General features: G+C 38.7%; 1 protein-coding gene across 1 annotated transcript in view; it reads right to left on the reverse strand.

Moving 5' to 3' along the window:
* Positions 1-19,851, reverse strand: part of poc1a (POC1 centriolar protein A) — a 41,068-nt gene that overhangs the window by 16,162 nt on the left and 5,055 nt on the right. The window contains exons 6-9 of the mRNA XM_056363968.1: positions 19,376-19,491; positions 17,438-17,571; positions 11,929-11,997; positions 11,550-11,699 (exon numbers count right to left, since the gene is read on the reverse strand). Coding sequence (XP_056219943.1) covers positions 11,550-11,699; positions 11,929-11,997; positions 17,438-17,571; positions 19,376-19,491 — 469 coding nt within the window. The remainder of the gene's footprint in view (positions 1-11,549; positions 11,700-11,928; positions 11,998-17,437; positions 17,572-19,375; positions 19,492-19,851) is intronic.

The raw sequence follows: 19,851 nt of genomic DNA on the forward strand, positions 1-19,851 counted from the left end.
GTGGACGAGGGATGTGACGAGAACTGATACTTGTGACGATACTTGTGATTCTTCCAGGACTTATGAGAGCAGTATAATAACAATACAAGTGTCCTTGTCTGACATCAAACTCAGAGAGAAGAAGGCACAGTAAACAATAACAATACGTGGAATGGCAGCTCTGTGACAGATCCGCGGCGACTTGCGGAAAAAAAAAAAAACACACACCATGGTTGGTGTATGGAGATATTTTGTATTTGACACAGATCAGTAGAGACTTGATAAAATGATTTTTAAAAAAAAGTAAAAATGATGATGATCTGAAGCCACTTCACCTCAGTGTCCAAATGTGTCTACACATCTTTGCAAATAAAGGAACCCCAATATTCTTTGAGGCTTGAACAAATAAATGAGAAATTAGAAAAACATTAGAAAATTATTTACATACATACATTCAACATACATTCAACAAAACTGTGTAGTCACAATATCAAAATATTGTCATATTGTCACCAATGATGTCACTGAAAGATGAAAAATATATATAAAGTATGAGTTAGATTTACCTTTTACCTAATTTACTGTTCTGATCTTCTGTTGGTGGTTGACAGGGAAGTGAGGGAGAGAGATAGAGATAGGGAAAGAAAGAGAGAGAGAAGAGTGAGAGAGGGACAATAGAGCAGTTCTGCTGAGCCTACAAGCTCCACCAAGACTGGATTAACTCTTGTTGAGAGTACGACTTACAGCTTTGTATTAAAACAGCTGCTTAAACACACAGACACCAAGCACCGATCCCCACATTAACACGCATCCTCATGCAGAAAAGCAGAGGCAAACATAGATGTAGGCATATGTGCATACACGTATACACTAGGTGTCACACACATAATCACATACACAGGATTTGTCCTTAGGTGCTTAAAGAAAAAAAAGAAAGGAAGAAAGTCGGTAAAGGGGTCTGAAAAGTCGATTAATCTAGCGACACTTGTTGCTAGATTTGTTGTTCATGCTAAATCATTTTTGAAAAAGCAACGACGAATGGGGAAACACAAACAACTGGCCGGCCGAATGGTGTAACCTTATCGCTCAGACACATGGCATTAGGCTGACCAATGGTCTAACTTCATCATTCAGTCACTCAGTCATATAAACAAACAAATGATTTAAGCAAAAAATATTTTCAAATTTGAACAGATCTACTGTTTTGTTCACAACAATTCCTGTTGCTGACAGTTTTTTCATCTTTTACACTATAAAAAATGTACACAAATCCCTTGTTCAGGATTTTCTTTTTCATTGTATGCTTTACAATCAAAACTGAATGGTATTATCATCACTAAACCGCCTTTCAGGTTAGTCATGAAAAAGCAAAATGGATTACACAGTGTACCACTGTGGTTGTAATTTGCCTTATTACATAACATCCTTTGCAATTTGACATGTACATAGTGATGTTGATGCTAAAACAATATACTGCTCTGCAAACTCAACACATCCTGTACTGTCGTAGTCTTACGAGGGGCCAAGGAAAACCCCGATACGCAAAAGTGTACACACATGCTCAGGCAAACACAGCGCACACAGTAACCACCCTCCTAATGAATCACCTGGAGTGGAAAAACCAACAGTGGAAAATTTCCTGAGGCCCAAATTAAACTCTTAGTCTGACACAGCCAGCCATCAATACACCCTGCAAGCTGCATGCAAAACCATTCATCCTGTACATACATTCACTCACACACACACACACACACACACACACACCACACACACACACACACACACACACACACACACACACACACACACACACACACACACACACACACACACACACACACACACACACACACGCAGAGTGGGTCCCCCACTTGAAATGTTATGAGAATTAAGCAAGAAAGTGAAGAGAAGTGAAACATGCATATGAGGAGACAGACACTTGTAAAACTGAAATCTTGTCAGTGTACTTCAGCAGCTGGTGTCTTCATCAAGTTTAGTCTTGGTTGTAAATGAACTGGATTAAAGACAAATTCACCTTAAACACAACTGACACCTTAATGACAAGAATAGTAAGATGATATTCTGAGCTGAGGACACTGAAACTTGAAAAACCCTTCAGTGCTATAACTCTCACAAGACATCTGCAGGGTGTTTTATAGTTGAAGAGCCAAGTTCAACCTCATGTTACAACGGCCAAGCTTAAATTTTTCCTGAATTTATCCTGAAACTCTTCCAACTCCAGAGGTGCTGCTGTTGTTATGTGTGAACAACAGCAGACTTCACTAGTAACAGTTAAGAGAAAAAGTGCAAGTCATGCTGTTAACTCTTATTAAACTAACAGTTCCAAATTATGGACTACAGATCTTTCTAAAGGCTGCACTTCATTTTGCACCTGTGCCAGGATTCTAGTGTTATGCATGCTGACTCAATGACACACCTAAATGTAACTGGGCCATCATTAATGTAATTAGTTAGACCTGTGCTGTGACATGTTAAAATGTCAACTGTCAAAATGTTAATCGAGAAATTGGAAATTGCAACACTTTTACAGGATTTCCTCTCATGATTTCAAGATTGGTACAAAATACTGGCAATTACAAGAGGAACAATGACCAAACACAAAACAGTGCTGTTTTATAGTGTGAAAGTCTTCCTCTTAGGCCTGAACTCTTAATCATTTTTATATCGAAATGCCAATTTGAAAAAGTGCAATTTTTTTAATAACAGGAAGAGAGATTTTAATCATAAAATATATGATAAAAAGTATCTTTAACTGTAGCAAGTGATGGTTTGAAGAGCAACTGCACCATAATTGTTTTGGTTTTTTTTGCACTGTACACATAAACACACAGGGTTTTGTTGGCATATGATGTCGACACAAATGATTTTTCCAACATAATTTATATTGTGTGTAAAAACATCTTTTTTTGGTTAAATTTAACCAGCTTCTGTCTGCTTTGATGTGAATGTTTATTTCTGTAAACTATACAGATGTTATCAATAAATATAATGAAACTTTAATGTGATGTCCCACCCATTTATCCATAGGAGGAAGCCAAATACTGCGAGAAACAACAATATGGACCCACTAATACAATGTGTGTTGACACCAGCTGTGGCTATTTAACAGGCCCAGGGGTAAAAATTAAAAATTAAATTAAAAATTAATGTCTGTGTTTTACTTTAACTTCATGCCAATCATCCAAGCCCACCTTCACCTTTACATTACACAGATGGCATAGCTGGTGATAACAGATCTTGTTGTTCTGTTGCTGAGGAAGTCTTTTATGCGATTCATTGTGTACAGTGTAAAAAGCATTTTCCAAGCTGGCGTGACAAGCCAGAGGTGAGTGTGTTCATATCAGTGTCCACATTCAGTGTTTTCCCATTGGACAATATTTATGTCTTTGATGGAATAGGAGGCTTGTAAGTGTGTGTTGCCATAATATAACCAAAGGATGTAAATAACCCACATCACAAACTGCCGACATCTCACATAATTAGAGAGGAGCAATCATGTAATGACAAACTGCTAGTGATGCTTTCTGATGAATGAAGCCCATTGATGTGACTTAGCTCTAACTTAAGCTTCTGGACTCTACTATAGGGGTACTTCTGCAATACTCAGGGGGTATGTGGAAATAATTTATGATTTTATCAAAAAAAAAACAAAAAAAAAAAACAAAAACAAAAACAAACATACATCCACATATTACACATAATAAGGCAACTACTATGACTAAAGATTTTTCTGGTGTTATACTGATGTGGGTGAAAATGATTTAGCAAGCAAGCAGCTGAGTTGAAATAATAGCTAAAAGTATACGCTGTTGAAGTAGATAACTAAAAGTAATGGATGAATTATTAAAATATCCAATAGTCATGGATAAACAACTGAAGTTAGCTTAAAGTAATAGATAAATGGATGAAGTAGTTGAAAGTAATGGATAATTGGTTGGACCATCCAACTCTGGCTGGTAGCAGTATGAATGTAAACCTATCCACACCGAACTAAGCACTGAAAGTTTAATTACATGAAAAAATAAGGGGTATAGTGAAGGGGTGATGGAGGGGTACTTAAGCTCCTATGATATCATGAAGTGCATCTGCAGATTTTACTGAGAAAGTCACGACCACTGCATTTTTCCGTCGCTTTGACGCTTTTTTCAGATGGCCCCTAATGCTGCAACTCCCCTGTCTTGGACTGCAGCTGCTGATGGTAGTTCTTGTTGTGCTGAGGTAGAGAAATGGTACATGTGGTGCTACGCCAAGCTTGCCATGGCTGTCGCCAGCTGCAGTTAGCAGGCTAGGTGTTTAACAGGTAACAATGGGCTGGTTAGCAGCAACTTTTAACATTAGATATCCAAATATAGCACCTTTTAATGATGCGATCTGTCTGAGAAGAATCTTGGCCTGAAGACATCTGCATGTCAATATTGAGATATATTTATAGCACCGCTTACTGGCAAAAGGAAATGACATATTTCATAATTTGATGTATCCTTCCTAGCAGGTTGACCCGATCTACTCATAATTTGGTCACAAAAACCCTTAGACCTTAATGTAAAGTTTTCGATTGGTCGCAAAAGCTCACAGATGTGTGAATTGGCATCCACTCAGCAGCCCCGGCATCCAAAAGGGTGCAGCTTTAATTTATGCTACTCTCTAAACTCTTCATTCTCATTTCCACCTCTCTCTCACTGCTTCTCTCACTCTGTTTTATTCTCTCTTTTCTCTAAACTCTTTCTTTGATTTCTCACTCTTTGCTCGTCTTTTGTTTGCCTCCATTTTTCTCCCAGTTTGTGCCAATTTCTCCTGATTCCCAGCTCTTTCGGTGAGTCTGTCTTTAGTGTAACTAAGGTGAACAGGTGTCTGTTAATGGCTTTCATTTTCTCTCTTTTCATTATTCTCTTTCTTCTGCTTCCCATCTCGATTTTTTTCTTCTTGGCTCCAGTGTGCTCATGTTGTCTAGCTCACTCACGTGCTCACCCTGTTTTCCCATTTCTCCTACCTTTCACTCTCCCTCTCCCTGTTTCTTGCTGATGCTCTCTCGCTCCACTAGACCATTAGGCTCTCTTTAACTCCATTGCTATCTTGTCTTCAACACTCCCTTGTCACACCCCCTGCCTTTCCCTCTCTTGCCCGCTCTCTATCCCCTGCTGTCAAATGCATTCAACTCCCGCTGTCAGAACAACACCACCTGCTTTTCCATACCAGCACCTTAAAGATGCACACACGCAACTACAAACTGCAGTCTACAGTGCTATGCTCCATGGTCTTCAATGCACCCATGCTTGGTGGATTGTTTCATTGCTTCCACTGCTGTTGAATCTTTAATTAAGGAGAATGCTGGTAAAGTTTTGCACAGTGACAGCAGCCTATTAGCTCCTGTAAATGAATAAAATAATGGTAAAGGAGAAACAAGTTGCATTACATACAGCTACTGCAGTCTCCGAACCCCCCTCCCCACTCCAATCCACATCCTAAAGCTGAGCTGAGCGGTGCAGTGGTGTGTGTGTGTGTGTGTGTGTGTGTGTGTGTTGAGCTGTGAAGGGAGGCCTGCTGTGAGTGTGCGGCTCGTCTGTCTGCACACGTGAGTGGGAGAAAGACCCAGATGTGAAGCTAGAGACAGGAAGGGAGGAGGGGGTAGGGGTGGGGATGGGGATGGGAGGGGTGGGTGGGTGGGTGGGGTGGATGCAGGGATTAGGGTGGATGCGATCAGAGAGAGCTGATCTGCCTGTCAGCAATGGCTGGCGCGCACACACACACACACACACACACACACACACACACACACACGCACACACACACGCACACACACACACACACACACACACACACACACACACACACACACAGATGTATCTATTCTCACACAATGAAGCAGCGGGAAATAAAGGTTTGCTGACTGAACCACACACACACTCAATCTTTAGCTGGAGAGACCTCATTTTAAAGCTGGCTTATTGTGTTTAACAAATAGGCCTACATGTTCCTGGTACTGTGCCCATCATTGGCAAATTATCATGGAGCTTCTCATCCAAGTACATTAAAGGATCAGCACATCAAATTAGCTACTTATGAATTCCCTGTGGATATGATTCTGAGAGGGCAGCACACATGGGCGGCCTTTGCCTCTGTATGAATAAGCACAGCATTACTGTCTCCTTGGTCAATTTCTTCCCGGTGAAATGAATTATAGCCAAAGACATTATTGTGCAATACTGGATGTCTCATAAAGTAGATTCTTCACTGTACTTCACTGAAAAAATAAATCTTGTAATTTTAAAGAAAAAATGTATTAATTTACAAGCATACAAACACAACATATCCCATAAGTCTTAGCCATGGTTTTTATATAAAGGTACTTCATGGTATTTCCGAATGTAAAAAAAGAGGTATAACCATGATCAATATGTTGCCAGGTGTTTGGCCAAGTTTATGTCCTCAGGCCTTTCTATTGAGTATATTAATATTCACTTTGGTGCATCTTTTTAATATAGCTACCTTCTGGTATTTGGTTGTATGAGTGGCTCTTTTCATGGTTCCTTTCAGTCATAGAACATCCTGTTTACTTACTGTGCTTTCTGAAAATAAGTCAATTTATAACAGCACATTAGATCCACCTTTCCCATATTAGAGTACCTCTGTTTTTTTCCTCTCCATATAAACTCATAAAACCTTTGAATACTCTTTCCAAGAGAGAAGAAAATGAAAACATTTATACAAGCTGGTAACATTTTTCTCATCTCTGCTCTCAGTTGACATGTGTGTGAGACTTGCGGCAGTTTATTAGAGATGAAAGGGCCTGTATTAATAATAAATAATGAATTGATAAATTATACATGAAAAGGAGAATCTAGGAAGCTGGCACTTCCAGGTGCAGCTGTCACCATTATTTTAACTGTAACAACTAGCAGATAACAATTCATAAAAGACAATGAAAGAAATGTCACTCGGAACTAGCTTAGGTTAATGAGGTTGGTGTGTGTGTGTGTGTGTGTGTGTGTGTGTGTGTGTGTGTGTGTGTGTGTGTGTGTGTGTGTGTGTGTGTGTGCGCATGCAGCTACTATCAATAAATACAGTATTATGAAAACATTATTTGAATAGTTTTAGTAGCAGTCAAAATATTTATTTGGTATTAGTAGAGAGATATTAGCTCATGTGTGAAGCCAAATACCAAGTAGAATCTATAATTGTTGTTTCAATAATTTCAAACAAGTATATTGATAAGTTAAAGCTGAGTGATCTGTTTGGATATGATGCCTGCCACTGACTGAGAAGTTTTCATGGTAAAAGCCACATTAGTAAAATGTTTAACATGTAGCTGCCAACAAAAGCCAAAACACTAAGGTGCCACCGATCCCAGGTTGGTGTCACCAAGTCGGGTCCTGCATTTGTTCTCTCCCTCAGTCAAAAATAAAAAGAAGCCAATCAATCATCACAGCCAGGTGCAGCTGTTGCCTTTGCAGAAACTGAACTTCACATTAAAAGGATCAATTGGATATGGAGTTGGAACTGACCACTTTATTTACAGATGGTCTTTGGACTCATTGTTTCTCTACATCATGCATTCATAGCTCTGTGTTTCGAATTTACTTAGCCATTTAACTACTTTGCATTTATTTTATCCACAGTCATTTTGTCTCAGATTCAGCACTTAATTTCCTTAAAAAAGAAGAAAACAGTTCTTGTCTTCAGTGCAGCTTTCCTTGTTTTTCAGAAATGAGTGCCAATATCTTGAGACAGGATTAAACACCACATCCACCATCATGAAGGAAATTCTCAACCCACAGGAAACACTGGGCAGCACATCTCATTCTACATTTCACATCTCATTTTACATTTTCCCTTATACCTGTCCACGCATGTTTTTGTTTATATACAGCAGTTAAATTTCTAGCAGTTAGAGGATATGTAGGACTAGGTTTTACACAGTATGTCCTTGGATATTACAACAACCACAAATCCATGAAATACAGTAAAAATATCTGTTTACCATCACATAAGCATGTGCGCCTTTACAGTACAAATATTTTTGCAGACAGAGAGCCATCACAACACCAGAGTTGAAATGTCTTACACCGCATTTCTTAATCAAGCAGTTGAAGTACTGATTTTCCATTAGTGCTGAAGCTTCAAGTGTCTGTATTTGAATATCCATATTTCCCAAAAAAAGACTTCAGTAAAGTTATACAAAAACAGTAGTTCTCAGAAAAAGAGAATAAGTTTCATACATTGCACTAATCATCTCTCTCCACATGATCCAGCTGCCCATTTGATAATCACCCTTTGAGGCAAGTCTGTAATAAAGGCTGTCAAGTGGAAGAGCTATTAAAATCAATTCACAATTCTGTATCACAGCAGCAAGAGAAAAAGACAGAGTCAGCTAGGGAAGAAAAAAACAGACCCAAAAAGTCCATGTGTCTGACATTGAGGTAGACACCAAACATGATATGAGTATAATACGGCATATTCAAAGAAATATACATTTGTTCCTTAGAGTTGTATTTTATCCATATCAATTAGTATTCTGTGCTCTGTGTAATGTCGTCTTCAAGATTAAGTACCAGTTTAATGTCAGACCCCCTCACATTAGTTAATTGTGAGTCATTATGAGTAAAGTAAGGACAGCATCACTATGGGTGGATGTAAACTTGTAGCAGAGCGATCAATAAGAGAAAGGAAAGACAGGGCATTCGAGTGTGTGTGTGTGTGTGTGTGTGTGTGTGTGTCTGTGCGCTTGCGAGGACCTTGGGTATGCCCTTGTTGATGTAAGTAACACTGTAGCAGTCAAAGGGCTTGAAATCCAAACCGTTACATAAGGTTTTCTGGCCAGCCTGTGTGTCCCCTTGTGTGTGCACAAATTTAAGTATTCTTGTTGCGAGCACATTTTGGTCTGCTTGAGGCTTAAGACTTGGTTTGATATGATATGAATGATATAAGATCAAATGCTGAGTTGCTCGCTCGCTTGCTCACTCACTCACTCACTTACTCATTCACTCACTTACTCACAAAGGAATGAACAAACAAACAAAATATTAATCGATAATGAAAATGATCAAATTATTATGTCAAAAACGTGCCCTTAATAATCATTTTGTAATCAAAAGCCTGCTTGCCAAGAGGATGATAAAACAAATATACTCAACCCTATCCATCAAAACAACAATTAGTAGTGGAAATGGTTCCGTTTTGTGAAGGTTTTTATTTTTATTTTTAAAGACAGATTGTTTATATTTCTATATTTCTATTGTATTGTTATCTATTATTTATCTCTCAAAGTATTTCTTATTTGCATTTTGCAGTTTTTCTTTCTTGTACTGTTCACACAGTTACAACCACACACTTATATGAATTAGTTTTTAGCCGATCGAAACTGAAAGTTCATCACTAATTTATCTGATTTCACTGTTTCTGTTTATTTACAGAAGACACTAGCTCAAATACCTTCCTAACAGCTAGCTAGCTGACTATTTTAGTTACTGGCTGTAATCATGCCCATGCCCTGACTGGCTTTGGATTCAGCTTGAAGATAACTTGAGTAAACCCAACTGAACATTAATTTAGTGCTCAACCTTTAGTCATAGACCATTCAATTTTTCTTATTTGTAAAGTTATCATTTTTAAATGGATCTACAAAAAGTTTTTTGACAGTATATTTACTACTCTTTCTCCTTGGACACATTTACACAGAAATCAGAAAGGGTGTGGTGGAAATAGTGCAAGTAGAGACTCCTACTGGAAAACAGAGAATGATGTTTTATTAAATTACTGTCATGAAAATGGAGGAGACGCTGCAACAAAATGGGCTTTGAAGTCTGGAAGGCTTGATTTCCATCTGAATATTTTTACAGTCTAACTGACTTTGGCATTTATTGACTCGCATAATATTATCCAAACCCCATAGTTGTCAAATTGAATAAAAACATTATGATTAAGGATAGTGCAGTGTCATATGTACTGCAATGGCAATAGGAATAATAACATTAATATGTTATTAAGTTACAAATGCCAGATAAGATTGTATAGGACAAAAAATAAATAAACATAACAACGAGCCATTTTGAAAATGCCAAATGAGGAGTAAGTTAGCATTTAGTGCACTTGAGGGAATAAAGTTTTCATTGACATCTTTCGTTTTTGTTTGTCAGGGCCTTATTTCAGCAAGTTAGCTAATTCACAAAACGAAATAATCATAATAAGTTGTCACATAACAATAATATCTGTCTGCACTCAATAATACTTCATCACTGCCTGTTTGTTTTCAATTTCCAAAATTTGTTCATCATCATTTACATTTTTTTAAAACTCACTTGCAGTATGATAAGATATATTTATATTTTTACATTAGAGGGTGCCATTAGCCGAACACAGAGTAATATTGGGGCTATTTCATGTGGTCAGAAGGATGGGGAAAAAAACTTCCTCTATATCAAAGTGTAGATGTGGGACTAAAGTAAGTATATCTTGCCCTGCATGTAAGATATGAATGTAGCTTTGGGCTACACTGCAGACTTCAAAGGAAGGATATGCACAGAGGAAATAATCCAGCCACCCTGGCAGCATGAAATACTGAGGGGCATCTGTGCGCATGTATGTGTCTCTTTATGTTTATTTTTGATCTAGTTGGCATAGGCATGCAAATGTGTGTGCATACTGGTTTCAGTTAGTCTTTTCTGTGCTAATGTGAGCACTTGCGTACATACAATAAACATATCTGCATGTATACATTTGTGTATACCAAACAGTATAATTACCCTTTTACAGCATTTTTGAGTCTGTTGGGCAGACAGACACAATATTGTATAAAAACAAAAATAAAAAGGCACACATGTTCAGACGGCCTCTCCTGAAAGTCTTTCATGGTGTTGTTCACATGAAACGTGCCACAAATAGTTGTATAACAAATGAAAAAAGAGAACTAGAGAGAGAAGTTCAATCACTGGCTCATTTTTCACCCCTGCACAGCTGGCCAGTCACTGAGTGAAGTGGGTGTGAACGTTGAATCGGCTGCGGAAAGTTACAGAAATGGCTGGACACAGAAACTCCCCCCCCCTTATCCAATGTCAAAAAGGTGTGGGGTGACGGGGGTTTCCGAAGCCAACTGACAATCCTACACACAATAAGAGGCACATAACAACCTCCTGTCTGTACTGTATCTTCACTGTCAAAGTATCCAATGAAGCAGACCATGCCAAAAATAAATAAAAATCGAATGAAATATGAGCGATGCTGCTCTACAAAGGTCGCAGCCAGACAAAACTCATTATTACACTGGTAAACAATCAAAACTGCCAAACAGTTGATTAATACTCTATATCTATGGGAATGCCATAAAACTTGATACATATTGTATGTATGGCCAGATAAAGTGCATGAAAATATTAATTACCTAAGGACAAAAGTAATGTGTGCATGTAAGGGTTACGCATGTTAGGGGAAAGGAAAGGATATGTGACTTGTGTGTGTCAATGTCTAGGATAAAAAATTAATTTTTGTAAAAGAGCAAAAGGGATGCATTAAATGCTGTGAGTTCATTGTGCTTGTCTCCAGCTGTCGGAACTTACCTGGCTGCGGTGCACAGATGGATTCAAGTTAAAGGGGAGATGAGCCGTGGAGCTTGCTGGTGCTGCCTGAACGCTGGAAGCAGTTTTATGTTGTAGCCTGACAGTGTCACCACACTCACTGCAGTCAAAGTTGCTCTTCCACACCATTACCTGTAGGGTGAATATAAATTGTTGCTTATTCTAAAATAATACACCAAACTCAAATGACCAACAACCGTATAAACAAAGAATGAAATGTGCGACATGAATAAGTTTTGCTTTCTCTCTCACAGGGTATTGATTCATTTTGTTCTTTTGACTACCGAGACACAAGCAAGCTGATCGATCTGGTTATATTTGGTTCAATGTTTTAGGATCAATTAGAAAAACCGGTCATCACCTGTTCATCAGAGCCTCCAGAGGCAAAGTACTCTCCTGTCCTGGAGAAGGCCACACAGGTCACTGGACCCTGGAGGAAGGGAAAGAGAACCAGAGAGATGGAGAATGAAGGTGACGGAACAGTGAAATCATATTTCAGTTCTGCGTTATCCTTCTTACGAAGACAAGCATCCTGAAATGCTTAGCTGCAAACTGCTTGCTCAAGTTGAAAAGAAAAGAAAAATCTGTGTCACTATGAACTATTGACTTTCACAGCAATGTCAGCAAAACGCAATAAACAAAAATACAACAAGCACGGTCAGATCTATGCAAATATATTCCAAATCTCATGTTGCGAGCTACAATGATTTGTCAAATTTGTCAATTTGTCAAAGTTTGCTGCTTGTTTTTGTCTATGTAATAATAATTAATATCTTTGGTTTCTGGACAGTTGATCAAACAAAACATGCAACTTAACATTGAACATGGTGATGGGTACTTTTGGATTTTTCTTTGTACCAGTTCTTGATATTTTATAAACTAAATGATTAGCTTCAACACTAAAAAATGAAAGAATTCCTGTGAAAGTGTAACTGTCTATGTGTTCTAACCCATTCATTCATTTTCACATCCTACACATAGTAACTTTGAATAATATGAATAATTTAATATTCTTCCTCTGCCAAGCAATATACAGTTGCTGCAAAGTGTAGGTGTTTATGTAGAACATATAAGAAAGTAAACACTACATAATCTAAATAAAGAATACAGAACAGTGGTTTCAAAGGATGCACTGCACAACTTCCTTTGTAAGCAACTGTTTTATAGCAGAGAGGAATTGATTTAGGGGAAACTGCAATTCTATCCAGGTGTGAATCTATAAAGTTTATTAATAAATTACGTGGTAACAGATCAGTGAACAGACTTGCATACTCGCTGATACCCAACAGCGTATTTTAGGCAGTATCAGAGGCCTTTCCAATACTAGCATCAGTATCAGAACAACTCTATTTTAAACCATCAGAGGAAACAAAATTTGCTCAGAACAGAAGCTCATGGATATTTGTGTGTGTGGGTGTGTGGAGGAGGGGGGTGGGTGTGTGGGACTGTAGCAGAGCAATCAATAACGGAAAGCGGAGACTGAGGTGAGGTCACTCATGGTCAGAGGCAAAAAAGGATCACCTGGGGATGTCAGGAGTTTGGCATGCCGTGTGCGTGTGGTTGAGTGTGCTTGCTTGAACCTGCAGCGCAGACAGGATCCAGCTTTAAAAACACAGAAATCACACTCTCTCTTGGTTTATTCTTTTCTCTACCTTACAATGCAGAACGGGGTCAACGGTTACAGCCTGAGCTCTCTGACTGTGTTCGAAGAGAAGATGAAGGAAAGAGCAAACAAAAGAAGGGGAAAGAAGCGGACAGGGACGCTGCTGGGAAGAAAAAAAGGAGCAGTGTCCTGTGGCTGGCACCCAGACAGGCTGGTTTGGGTGAGGAATGGTTTCCCAGAAGCACCTGAGAGAAGCAGACAGTGTCACTATGGCAACGCGACGGCCTGACAGACAGCATGTTCTGTCTCTGCGCTGACTAATGCCTGCTGCCAGGCTGGCACTCGCCATGGCCAGACACACACACACACACACACACACACACACACACACACACACACACACACACACACACACACACACACACACAGGCACATGGCATGCACGCGCACGCACACACACACACACACACACACACACACACGCACACACACACACACACACACACACACACACACACACAGAGTCTGACAGGGCAGTGAACCTAACTGGCAAATTTTATGTACTAATAAATGAACAGGAATTGCAGAAACCAGACAGGCCCCACATGGTGCACTCCATACCATGCTTGGACTGGTTTTATTTAAGAGACTGTTATTTCTTTAAAATATAGCTCTAAGAGTGGTAATAAATACTTTATGTTTATCACTGATCCACTTAAAATACTGTTTCATAGTCCATGTTGCTATAAAGCTGTGATGACGCAGTGTTATTATGTTTCTAAAACAATAATAATTTAAATTTCCACAAGTGTAAAGAAGACTGATTATGAATGTCTCAGATCACAGTTTAGAAAGGAGGTATACAGGAAAAGAACAGAGAGCACTAACTTCACATGGGCACACTGTATTAGCCAGTACTAAAGCTTACTTATCAGAATTGCTATTGGGAATAAATGAGGTAAGTGCATTAGAGCTGAAACAATCAGCTGATTAATGGATAACCTGATTGACAGAAAATTTCCATTTTGATAATTGATTAATCATTCAAAAACAAATATTTTAAGATGTCATCTTGAGTTATGTGAATTTTCTTTTCACATTTTTTTTGTCATTTTATACACTAACAATTAATTGATTAATCAAAAAATAACTGACAGATTAAATCAACATAAAAATAATAGTTGCAACCCCAAAGTGCCATAAATCACCATGGTAAATTACACCTAACTCTAACCTGTCAACAGCCCAACTACTGGCTAATCAGATTCCTGGAAAAAATGCGTCATAATTCCTACAGGAACAACTACATCAGGAACAAAAGAGCTTACAATAAAGTGACAAATAGGCCAATGGATATGTTTAAAGATCAGTCGAATCATCTTGCTGTTTAGGTCTTTTCATGTGTCCACTCTGCTTTTTAAACAGAGCGTCTAACACAGAGAGAGCGAGAGAGAGAGTTTACCACACTTAATAACTATACAATAACTATTATAACTTAATTTTAATTGAACAAAGATTCTTTTACACTTGTCTTCCATCACAGCAGCTCAGAATAATGTGAGGAGACAATAAGTGGAAATAAAAACTAAACCCTTAGATGACTTATATTTGAAAAATTATCCCCAGACTGTTAAATATTTCCCATGGTTATAAATGAACATTTTATTCAGATCTCAAACCCCATCAGACTTTTCTCTGCGTTGGCAGCAGGAACAGTCCCACATTACTTTAATTTTCTTTTTTCTGCATCACATGTTAATAATAGTTTGTTCATCATCAGACAAAAGAGCAAAAATACTCACTCAGCAAGAAACTTAATAATAATTCATGCACTTATTTACAATATATCCTTAGTTTATATTGATTTATATTCTAGTTCGTTTACATTTCACCATTTCCACCTTTTGGATGTTCCTGTAACTGAATTTACCTGCAGGTGGCACTGTTTCTTTTCATATCATATTAACTAGTTTATTCATGGTTCTGACTATGTTGCTTGTAATAAACAACTCAGCCTCTTTCAAATGAACATGCTTGTAGCCAGAGAGGAAAACCGAGATTTAACTGAGCCACTTGATAACCAGCTTTGTAGTACATTTTATCCAGGATGCCAGGATGGCGAATGTTAGGCTCAGTGAAGCCAGATAAAGAAAAGATATCCTGGGTATAAAATCATGTCTATCGTCTTAGCCCTCATCCAACTCCTTTGTAACAGGGGCGACGGAGGAGGCAAAGTGGCGACAAGTGATGTGCTCTTCATTAGAAAGACTTGTTCCACACACACTAATTGAACCATTAGGCCCAATATAAGAGAAACACTTATGCGCACATGTGCTATGGGCCATAAAATGCAGAAAAAGCCTTAAGATGTAGCAAATGTCAATGGAAGGAATAGAAAACATCTTGGTACACTGGATCCAGTTTTCTTAAGGATACCCTGCAGAGTTTACATTCTGTTTCACACCACAACACACTGTATGCATCTTTCTGACTCAAAAAAGACCTGCAACAAGTAGTTCTGGAAGAATTTAATGCCTATGGTTCAAATTGTTCACACCCACGATTGCTAACAAGAAGTCTGCTTCTAATTTGCTGTTATTGGTGCACTGCAGTGTATTTCTTAGCATGTTACACCAACCACCGACTGATAACCATTGAAAGAGCATGAAACCATTGGCGGGACTGTGTATTCCGTCACCAGCTTGCACCCTGTATACAGTATATGTGCGTATGTAGTGTATGTGAATGAGACACAAACAGGATCCACCTTAAAAACACTGCTAAATAGTGTTTCTAATGGTTCATATGGACATTTACTTTATACACATTGTTGAATAAGGCTCTCAGTGCCTATTTTATTTAGGCATGCCTCATTTTTGATTTCTAAAATCAAATCTAACCTGACATTATGTCCCACCATATAACCACTTTCAAGCAAGAGCAAAATATGGAACAACACTAGCATCTCATCTTTTTCATGGGGTCTTTAAAAGCTAAAGCCTATGTGTTGAGTTGAAGACTTACAACATAAAAAGTTTTGGATCACACCTTGAAAGTCAGTTGTTAGACAGAGAAGCAGAGAGACAAATTAACCTAACTTTACATGAGCCAGGTAAGGTTCTCCTGAGGCTTGGTAAACAACACATTTGTCAGATCCAACAGCAAAACACTCCCTCAGAGCCCTTGTGTGTTTTCACATACATTACATGCACATGGGCCTCCACACAAACACAGCACATACAAGCAGACACATAAACACACATAAACCAAACAGATGGGGGTCTCTCCCATCTCTAGCTATGCGATTGGAGAGACAATTAACACCCTGTGAGCTCCCAGCACCAACAGATTGGCAGAGTCATCACGAAGCCAAAAAGAACAACAACAGAAACGGAGACAGCGCAGGAGATGACAAATTTGGAGGTGTTTAGAGAGAAGGGGGGAAAAAAAGAGTTTTTTTTACTTGACAAAGAGAACAGTCTTGGCAAATGGCTGGAGAGCAACACAGGTGACACAGACAAAAAAAGACAAGAATGAGAGACAGGCAATGTGTACAGAGGCATAGATAAACAGACGGACCACATGTGGTACTGGCAAGCCACTGATTTCCACAACTAGCCAGCAAGCCAGTTCATCAGCTGTTCAAACAAACTGATACAGTCAGCGAGCCGTCCGGCCAACTAGTCCAGCCGGCCAAAATGAGAGTACATTGGAGAAAGGGAGGAGGTAGGGGCAAATAGAGAAGAAAAAGAGGAAAGTGATGGCGGCAACACTGAAACATCCCCAGAACACATGAGGACATTAAGAGAGGCGTGTTAAAGTCAGAGAAAAAGGACGGGACGGAAACAGAGAGGAGGATAAAGAGAAGAAGAGGAGGAGAGGATCCAGAGGAATGGAGGCAGAAACAGTTCTGTTTCCTTCCAACAACCCTGAGATGAGTCATCATGAGTGGGCTGCCCGCTCGCCTGGCAAGTACTAAAATACACCGCATACAAAAAAAAGCATCATACGCACACACTCACACACATACACACTTCAGAGAATCAAACATGCACAAAGGAGATGTCAAACACAGTCACACATAACTGTCCACACTGAACCCTCGACACAAACACACACGCACGCACGCATAAATACACAATCTCAGAAACAGCGGAGCAGAGTACAGACATGACCTATCGTGATCATGACCAGGTAAACTGCGCAGTTAGGCCTGCAGGATATGTAAATGGTATTGGTGTGCTCGTGTGTGTCTGTGTGTGTCTACCTGGTGTCCATGCAGTGTATACAGTAGTTTGCCCTCTACAAGGTCCAGTATCTTCACGGTGGAATCGCTGGACGCAGTGATGAGGAAATTACCAGCCGTGTGGAAAGACAAGCTGTTAACCACACCACTGTGGACTGGAAAACAAACAAACAAAACACACACACACACACACACACACACACACACACACTTTATAACACACACACACACACACACACACACACACACACACACACTTTATAACTGACTGAAATGAAGTTTATTCTTCTGCAATTTAAGACTTAAGTTGTAAAAACCACATCAGCACATCAGACTCCTGTGAAATAACATGGAATCATTAAACATCATTGAGATCAAAATAATGAAAATAAAATTAATTACGACAAGGGCTGCAACTAATGATTTTTTCATTATCGATTAATCTGCAAATTACTTCTTGATTAATACTTTGGTCTGTTAAATTTGCATTGTTGCGTCCAGCAACAGTGCAATACCCTAAAAATATTTAATCTAATGTAAGAATTATATATCACAAATATAAGATAAAAAATATATTGTTGGTCACACTTAAACATAAGTAATTCTATACTTTATTGATTCTAGCAGGGTGTTTTTTTTCTTGTTTCTTCTCTTTACAGGAAGTCAAAGGACTTGATCTATCATGTCCAGCACCTCAGTCGCTGTTACGAGTACACTGTCTTGCTCAAGGACACTTCAGCAAGCCAGATGCTTGCTAGCATGAATGCCTTGATTCCACTGCTGCACATCACACCACCCTAGTTGCTGTGTAACTTGAGAATGGCTTACCATCAGGTTTACGTTAGTATAGTAGCCTATACCAAGTAATCTAAAGTTCCTCAGGCTTGAAATTATTCTAACATGTGGTGAATGGGTTCTTGGTGGAGACAAATGAGGACAGCAGCAGACATTTAACAAACAACATGGTCCCTCTGCTGGCTGCAAGATGCTATGACACATTCTTATATGGCTCAGGTTCATGCAAGGATACAATGCAGGATAAACACTACAATAAAACACAAAGCCAGGTGAATTAACCGCTCAACAGCAAGTTAAGACAACTAAACATCCTGCGCCATACTGACTATTCATACATAACCCCTTACAGAAGCAGTATTCAGAGGATTTTCTAATCGGGAGGTTTAAAGCCTACATTATGAACATTTATCTGCAATTGTTTGCAAATATTAATAATTCTCATGGGTATCTAACAGTGACCGCACCACATTTTAACCACAAATGTAACACTTTGTGCTGGCTAAATAGGTAATTAACTACAGCATGTGAAGTGCAGCACTGTGGAGAGAAGGGGAGAGCAGAGGAGAGGAGAGGAAAAGCTTTTATCTTCATGCTCAATCTCCTCAGACAGATGTGATTATCCATTATTAGATCTCACAGCTTAAATCCATTTAAGAGAGCTGATTAGAACAATCAGACTGAGTACCAGACTAACAAAAAGGCATCAACATTTGTTTTATTGAATATGCAAGAAATCATGAATCTTTATTACCACTTTAATCACAAACTTTAAAGCTTAGTTTTATCTTAGTGTTATCTCAGTTATTTGTTGTAAACCTCAGCTGTATTCTTCACTGTGTTTAAAGGTGAGGCTCTACTTTAGCTGGTGATATTGGATGTCAAGAGTTGCCATATTAGCCCTTCCATTGGGTTCGGGAAAAGCAGCATACATCCAACCCTAATATATAAGGTATAAGGTATCGGGATTGGCTTAATTTAAAGTCTTGAAACAAAAAAATGTAGCAAATGCTTGTCTTCAAGGTCGATGTGGTTGTTATTTATTAAAGCAAATAACAACTTTGAATTAAAGCTACAAATATGTTTTGTTTGAATGCAAATTGTGGTTTTGCTGTAGTAAATGACTTCATTGTAAGCACTGTAACCTTTCTGAGGTGTCTTTACCTTGGTAGTGTTGTAGCATCTTATGGGATCTGATGTCCCACACCTTAACCGAGTTGTCAGTACTGGCAGCAGCAATGCAAGTTCCACTGGGATGGAAATCCACATGGTTTGCATAACTTGGGAGAAAGGACATATGAGATTTAATGAAATTAGGCATTTGGTCAAGTTTTTACAGTGCTTACTCTGACACATCCATAAAAAAAAAAAAAAATTATTACTTTGAACATTTTTTACATAATTCAACTAAAATCAAAAACAGTCTACATATGACGCTTTTAGCTGATGCTTTAGGAGAAGCTTTTAATCAGTGAGCAGGTGTTCAGTGCCTTGGTCAGCAGAATTTTAACAAGAGGACACATGATTATGGGGCCTTCCACCTTTTTCGTCACTCTGCATTTATAAAAAATAAAACAACTACAATGACATCATCTAAAATGATCATATTGCTCACCATCCACCAAACCAAAAAACACTAC

The sequence above is a fragment of the Seriola aureovittata genome, chromosome 2 (assembly GCF_021018895.1).
Source record: "Seriola aureovittata isolate HTS-2021-v1 ecotype China chromosome 2, ASM2101889v1, whole genome shotgun sequence".
In the NCBI taxonomy this organism is placed as follows: domain Eukaryota; kingdom Metazoa; phylum Chordata; class Actinopteri; order Carangiformes; family Carangidae; genus Seriola; species Seriola aureovittata.